The sequence below is a fragment of the Trifolium pratense genome, linkage group LG3 (genome assembly GCF_020283565.1).
Source record: "Trifolium pratense cultivar HEN17-A07 linkage group LG3, ARS_RC_1.1, whole genome shotgun sequence".
NCBI classification, from domain to species: domain Eukaryota; kingdom Viridiplantae; phylum Streptophyta; class Magnoliopsida; order Fabales; family Fabaceae; genus Trifolium; species Trifolium pratense.
Genome location: NC_060061.1, coordinates 39,141,259 through 39,149,510, shown reverse-complemented (window position 1 = coordinate 39,149,510; position 8,252 = coordinate 39,141,259). Strand labels below are relative to the sequence as shown.

Here is an 8,252-nt window from a genome sequence, read left to right as displayed (position 1 = left end):
AAAATTAGAGAAAAAAAAAACTGAGATGGGCCACGTCATTCGCGTGTTTTTTTTTATATAATTAAGCCATATATATTTATAACTTTTAATTTTAAACTTTTAATTCATATATATTAAAAAAAATAAAAAATTTCTTTAATTTTATGAATTATTGGTTTATAATCAACCCATAATTTTTTTTTTCTAAGCCCAAAATATTTCAAACTAAGCTCAAAAAATCAGATTTTTTTAAGCCCGAAAAAATTAAAATACAGATTTTTTTTAAGAATATAATCGTCAAAAATCTGTTTTTTATAATTATTTTGAAAATAAATAAATTTTGTTAAATAAAAGAATAATTAAATATTAATGGGTGGTTGACGGTGGTCGGCCGCCGGAGCGCTGCCGCTAATCACCGTGCCGATCGTCGGAAGTCTGTCATCGGTTGCCGGAAAATCACCGCCAACCGTCGTACACATAGGAGCTCCGCCGCGCCGGCCGCCGGTGGTCCGGCGTTGACCGCCTCGTTGACCAACTCCCTCCACACCTTATTAATTAATTATTTATTAAATTATATAATTAATTGAATTTTGAAAATTGGTTTTTTTTTAACAAAAAACTATTGGGCTTTTTTCTTATTGGGCCTCAATTTAGAAACCACCAATTATAAAGAAATGGTGTTTTTTCTCCCGACCCCGTGTTTCTTTTATACCCCTGAATTTCCAATTTTGACCTTGCAAAAAACTTCGGTTTATAGAAACCGAAATTTAATCTGAATTTGTACTAAAAAAAATTCGGTTTATGCGAACCGAAGTTTTTTGCAAAGGCAAAATTGGAATATTGGGGGTATAAAAGAATCATTGGGGGGTCGGGAGAGAAAACATCTAAAGAAATGGATATGCTTTATAATTGGTTTTTTTTGTATTGGATTGGTGTGATTTTTTTCTAAAATGGATTTGGTTATTAATTTTGGATATAGTTTGGTTAATGATGTGGTTAAAGATACTTGGATTTTTTGCACACCCCTACCTGCAGTGGAAACTGCACTGGAGAGAATCAAGTTCCCTTCTTAGAGGGAGCAATGAAGAGTGGATATGGTTGAGGGCTAGGTACTTGTAGTGCTTATGTAGAAGAATTATGGGGCGTTCTAGAAGGATTAAAACTAGATAAAATGCATGGTCTTTATGAGCTGATGGATCGGTTCATTAGCCTTGGGGCTTCGACAGATCAGGCGTAAAAAAACTGAAAAATTTCTTCCATACCCTTACAATTATACTCCTACCCCCACAACTGAAAAATTTGTAACTTCATTTTGGTCTGGGAGTGATGTTTACCTGAACACATTTTTTTACACACATTTTTTTTTACCTGAACACTTGAGGCTAAATGATAATAATAAAGGGGGTAAAATGGAAATGTTGAGTTACTTGTAGGGGTGAAATGTTAAATGTAGGGGTAGGGAAAAAAAATTCAAAAAAAGTTGCCCAAATGCAATTTGGCCTTTTTACCCAAGTCCATGTTGCCCGTATGAAAATTCTGCTGGACCGGGATACCCCATTGGATTTCGGGCCGACTCATTATAAAAAAAAATTGTCATTATAAAAATAATATCAATAAAAACATAAAAAAATTATCATATACTTGAATTATTATAAAAAATATAGTTAAAACTTAAATGTGTAAGCTTATTAAAATGTATTATATTGACCTGAAACTTTAAAAAAATTAACTTTATAATTTATTAATTTGATTCTTTTTTTTTTGGAATCAAATGAGGGTTTAATTGATATTTAGTACTGATGGAAAAATTATTTACACTTGCATATAATCATATCTGAATAAAATTGATAATTATGAGATACTAATACATCAAAGTGACAAAAAAATTTGATAAACAGAAGATTTTTTTTGTTTGAAAAGGATCGGACCGGCCGATTAGTCCACATGGCCCATATGGGGTCGGGCTGGGTTCATTAATGCATAGCCCAATAATAATTAAACCGGGCCAATTTGACCTATTAATATATTCTAACACACCGAATCGGACCGACCTATTTGACAGCGCTACCCTAAACATGGTAGTAAAGAGAATAAAAGAGTGAGTGAGAATGTCCTTTTTAAAGCATAACCGTTGGTGACTGTATTACTTTTTGTTGGTGCATACCGTGTGTATATCAGAAATGGAAAATTATCTTTCATTTGGAGAAACAGGTTCTCAGAAATGACAATGAACATATGGACACTTATGAAACCTGTTGCTATTAAAATACAATCATCAATAGCTTTTGGCAACCAAATAGAGTTGCTTCTTCAAGTTGATACAGAAAATGTGTGTTTGTGTGATAACAAAGAATGTAGAGTATTAATGTGTTTAGATTTTGCCTCATCTTTTCTTAAACTAAATATATCTAATTAAGATTGGCAGCATCTCAAAACACATGCCACATGAGGTGCATTTCGAAGAAATAATATCGAAATGACATAAACTTGCGTAAGCATTTGAGTGAACTTGTAAAAACAACCGACAACTTATACGAAAACATATTAACCACACTATTTATTTATAAAAATACTTTATACATAAACACTTACTATCGTTCATGTCAAAGATGACGATCATGGAACATTAGTAAACTGTAAACCGCATTTGAAATGTGACTGTGAACAGGGTCCAAGCCATTCTATTCCTAAGGTAAGGAGAGAAGAGATATAGAACGAGACAAAGCCAATCAAATTTGAAATAAACACAGAACATAAAAACTATTGTCAACCATTTTTACTTGATTGTATTGTGCTATACCTAACCGGAATGTAACATCATACAAACCTGTTTTGCCTACAAACTTACATAAACATACAAAAGGAAATATGCAAGACCATTACAAGGCACACTAAGAATACCTTCACACGAATGACATCCAACCTGTCCAAGCATCAATTCCATTAAAACGGAAAAAGTTCTGGTCCACCACCAGGCTTCTTCACAAATACTTGATTGTATTCAGGTCTTGATGTCTGCAGTTAATGCAAAACAGCCATTAAAACTCACTGCCAAAACCACAATTACAAGATAAACAGGACAGGGACTAGGGGATGGAGGTTTAGATGAGAACATGTGAAATGTTGCCAAAATTTACAATTAATCAAAACCAAGTTACTAATCATATATAGATTGAAACATGAAACACTCAGAGCCAATATGCCCATCTACATGGCATCGAGACTTCAAATTGAACCATTGAAGGTGCGTCTAGTCTCTGAAACAGTCTCGTATCCGATGTCCATTTTTGTGTTAATGTTTCATAGACGGTGTTTGTAATTGACATGATTATATCCCAATTTGAAATAGATTCTCTAATTCGGAGATTTGGTGACTTTGGTAAAACTAATTTGCCATTTGTTTAGCACACCTAACATAAGAATATTAGGAGGTCGAATCCATTTGATTTCCATTCACATAATTAAGCATTTTGAACCGAAATAGAATGAAACTTCGTGTACCGAGGAGTGTATACATATAGAATCTATGAAGCACTGACACAAACACGAAAACCAGACACAACACTGACACACCGACATCGATAATAATTTTAAAATGACATATTTGAATGTATTCACATGTGTCGGTGCCATGTCTGACTCTGTTGGACACCAGACACATCTTTGATCAGAGTATAGCATACAAGATATATAAGAAATACAATTAAGTTATTCGTTCACAAGAAATCCACTTATAGAACCTATAAAGCACCGACACAGACACGTAAACCAGACACAACACTAATACGTCGACGTCGATAATAATTTAAAATTGACATAATTGAATGTATTCACATGTGTTGGTCATGGTAGTCAATCCCGGGCGATCCCAGTGGGATCCCGGTGGAGCAGAGCGGAGCGGAGCTCTGCCAGGACGGGATGGAGCGGCGCAGCTAAGCTTCTCGGTGGGATCCCAGCAGGTTCCCAGTGGACCGGAGCGGAGCGGGTCCTGAGTTGCCATCCCGGGTTAGGACTGAGATTTTGTTTTCATGGGTTTTAAAGGCCATTTTTGAAATCTCACTCATTTTAGTAAGGGTAAAATTGATTTTTTACCTTTAAAACTGTTACTTACTCCTAACTAAACCCTAGCCACAATTCATTCTTTCTCTCACGCTATCGTACTATCTTCTCTCACTCTCAAGATCCAAACTTCTTCAACCTTCATCTGTTGTTTCTTCTTCAACCTTCATCTGTTGTTTCTTCTTCAACCTCGGATGATTAGACTTAGACTTTGATGATAAACTCGAGTTTTAATTTTTAGTTACTTTATTAATCTAAGTGTTGGAGACTTGACTTTTGCTTATTTATTTTGCTTGACTTTTGTTGGTAATTTTTAAGAAGGTGTTGTAGACTTGAGATTTGTGTTTTTAATTTTTAATTTATGAATGTTTTATGGATTTTGAGATGTTTGTTTAATTTTACATTAATTATATGTTTATAGTATTATTTATGTAATTTATAAATAAATAAAAAATAATAGCGGCATCCCGGCCATCCCGCTCCCGGGATGCCGCTATCCCAGTTTTGGGGCTGGCCGCTCCGGGATCCGGGATTAACTACTATGGTGTTGGTGCCAACTGCCATTTCTGTTACACCGTCGGACACCAGACACGTCTTCGATCAGAGTATAGCACACAAGATCTATAAGAAATACAATTAAGATATTCATTCACAAGAAATCCACTTATACTTCCTAAGCTTACAATAACAAGGTCAAAATTTCAGCCTAATTTCTCAAACATAACCAAAAACATGAAATAACAAACATGGTGCCCATATAAAAAAGAACAAAAATTTGAACAAAGGGTGTAAATGGGTGATGAAAAATCAGAAAAAGGAAGAAGCTTATAAAAAAAGAAAAGAACTTACGATGTCTTTGAAGAGAATATAAGCGATGAAGAAGAACAGAAAGAAGAGGATCTCAAACTCAGCTTGTCTAACAAAGGCGAACACCGAATTAACAATCCGAGTCAATGTCGACTCGTTCCGAGTCTCGACTCGCCTGGCCATCGTTGATCTTTCTCACCTCCAAAATCTGACTGAACAAACTCTTCTCTTTTTGTCTTTCTTCCTTCTTAAAGCAAATCTAAATTACATATTTAGTTTTTGTTTATTCTTATTCTTATTTCACATAATAAAATTGGTTATTTTTATAAGAAATTTTAACTAATTTTCAAATGTTTAAAAAGTTAAATTTTATTTATGTCCTTATTTATTATGATAAAGAATTTAAAAATAAATAAGTTAGTTAAATAAATAGTAATTAAAAATAGCAAATTGAGATTTATCAAGTTTGTGCTATGATCAGTTTTGCATATATCACATATAAGCATAAAGTGTTTTAAGTAACTTTGTGCCTATCTTATTTGTGTTTTAAAGCCCAATGTAATCCTAAGCTGAATTCCGTTAAGTCCACTATCAAGGTATTTAAAAATGAATAAAACAATCAAAAGATTGAGGATACAATATATAATATATATCGACAATTGAGGATAATAACAAGATTCCGCGTTTAGTAAAAAAAAAAAACACTAGTTTCTTCAATTACTCTCTCCGTTCCTTTTATTTGTCGTTTAAAATAAATAAATAAATTAAGAAAGTGTATTTTTATATCTTATCTTCCTGTTATACCCTTATTTTAATTCACTAATAATTTTTTTAAAAATTAATATGTTATGTATCAAAGAATTTTTTTTTAAAAAAAACTTTAGTTTTTCAAATATATATTAAATCTTTTATGATTTCAACAACTACTCCTAAATATTTGAAATTTATATGGGGTATAATAGACAAAATATAATCTTAAATTATCAAAACAATAAGTAATTTGAAACAAATATTTTTTTGGCTTTAATGCAGTTTTGATCCCCCTATTTTGAAAAACCTGAACTTTTGATCCCCTATTTTAAAACTCAGCACTTTTGATCCCCCTATTTTAGTTTTTTGTTAGTTTTAGTCCCCCACCTCAATTTGGTCAAACTTTTGCTAATGTGTCATGCTCACTGATGACGTGGCATTGTACATGTGGACAACTTGCTATGATGATGTCAGAAAAATTGGTGACACACAATATTTGACCTATAGAGATGCATGTTTTGCAATGGGATTCCTTAAAAATGATCGTGTTTACATCACTGCAATCAAAGAAGCAAAAGATTGGGGCTCGGGACACTATCTAAGGAAATTGTTTGTCCACATGTACAATGCCACGTCATCAGTGAGCATGACACATAAGCAAAAGTTTGACCAAATTGAGGTGGAGTAGGGATGGCAAAAAAACCCAAACCCGAGAGACCCACCCGAACCCAAACCCAAGTCAACGGGCGAAACCCGATTTGACTGGGTTTGGGTGACACCCGATAATATGGGTGTGGGTTTGGTATCAGTCAAACCCACACCCGAAACCCATACACCCACCCGAAATATTTTATAATTACCTAATTACCCTCATAATCTCCCTCAATTTCCTTGGAAGACCTTAAATTTTAGTTATAATTTAATTTCTTGAAAGTCTATGTTGTAATTTCTTGAAAGTCTATGTTTGAATTTCCTTGGAAAACCTTAATTTTAGTTGTAATTTAATTCAAAGTCTATGTTGAAATTTAATTTCTTAAATTTGCAAATTATTTTCAAATGTGTTGCGGGTTTGAGTGGTGTTTACACTGATTTTTGGTAAACAACCGCTAGTTTAAATTAATTACTTGAGAGATCAACTAGTAAATCTCGGAACATATTTGTGTGTTATTTTCTAGAAAAATATGAATGTTCATCATCTTTTACTTGAACATTTATTGTCTGATTTGCATTAAATGCATTAAAAACAGACTGATTCGACGAAGTCGAATGATCAAATTAAAATACAAAAAGGATTAAAGTAAATTTGCATAAACTTGTTAAAAGATTTGCAAATAAAAGTTAAAGAACCTGAAGATAAATTGCAATGAAATGATAAAGTGCAGATATTTTAAAGGACTTGGAAGATTAAATTGCATTTGAATGTAAATAGTGGTTGGAATCCATCTATGTCCGTCCCTTGAACCCGTTTGCCACCGCGGCGTGGGTGTTGCAAGACTTTCATAAAATAAGATTCAATCCCTTATTCTTATTACAAACAGATATATATAGACCTTGCAGGAAAAACTACCACTAGATCCTACGGTCTAAGTTAAAACAGAAAATAACTTCTAATAGCATAGCCTTACACTTGGCATAGTTTTTTTTTTTTTTTTTAAAAGTTGATGGTTTATAAGTACCACCAACTTATTTACAAAGAAAATACTACAATGCTGCTGTCAAGGATCGAACCCCTGACCAACAGCCTACACCTGCTCAGTCAGCAAGTGCCAACTGAGCTACCCCACCCACCCTAAAATTTTGTCTTGACTCACTTACAAGTCAAATAAAAATAACTTCCACTTGCATGTGTTTGCCTTGCTTCACGTGTTGCTTCCTGCTTGTTGCCATATTGATAAATGCTATATATATTTTGATCTTTTCAACCAAAGGCAATCAAAATAATTAACCAAACTTAATCAACATGATTCGACCAACATACATAAAAGTTGAGACTTGCATCTTCGACTAAAATATAGTTGGCATCTTCGACCAGTTTATTCATTTTTCAATTAAATTGGTAGAATCTACTCTAATTAATATTCGCATAAACCGTCGAAATGAGTTTCTTACTTCTTTTCAAAAGTTAACACCAAGATTTTCTCCATATCATAAACTTTATAATTTTGGTGTCAACAATGTAAGGAAATTTATCAAAGAATAAGCCCTAAACTTGTAAAATAACTCAACCTTCAACCTTGCATGGCTTTGTAACAATAACTTGTTTTTCGGTGGGACAATCCTCGATCACCATTTCTTTCTCATCAACCAATTCTCGTATTTTGTGAAACCGAATATCAATATGTTTGGACCGCTCAATGAATATTGGATTTTTGCTTAATACAACTGCGGACTTGTTAACACAAAATAACTTTTTTCTGTCGGACTATTATGCTTTTAGTGCATTACTTCTAAAATTCTTCTTAGCCATATTGTTTGAGTAGCACAACTATTTGCTACTATATACTCTGTTTTTGAGGTAGAAAGTGCGACAACCGGTTGTTTCTTTGAAGCCCATGATATTGAACCTGTACCCAAATGAAATGCGCATCCTAATGTGCTTTTTCTTGTTTCTTTTGTTAGAGTACCTTTGATGTAACAGAGAATTCTATTAGCTCCAT

At 33.4% G+C, this 8,252-nt stretch overlaps 1 protein-coding gene across 1 annotated transcript; it reads right to left on the bottom strand.

The window, feature by feature from the left end:
- Positions 1 to 2,687: 2,687 nt before the first annotated feature.
- Positions 2,688 to 5,118, bottom strand: LOC123913739. Its single transcript, XM_045964579.1, has 2 exons — positions 4,888 to 5,118; positions 2,688 to 2,994 (listed from the first exon to the last, which is right to left on the bottom strand). Exons 1-2 carry the CDS (start codon positions 5,026 to 5,028, stop codon positions 2,923 to 2,925), a joined length of 213 nt encoding a protein of 70 aa, XP_045820535.1. The 5' UTR covers positions 5,029 to 5,118; the 3' UTR covers positions 2,688 to 2,922.
- Between the last annotated feature and the right edge of the window lie 3,134 nt (positions 5,119 to 8,252).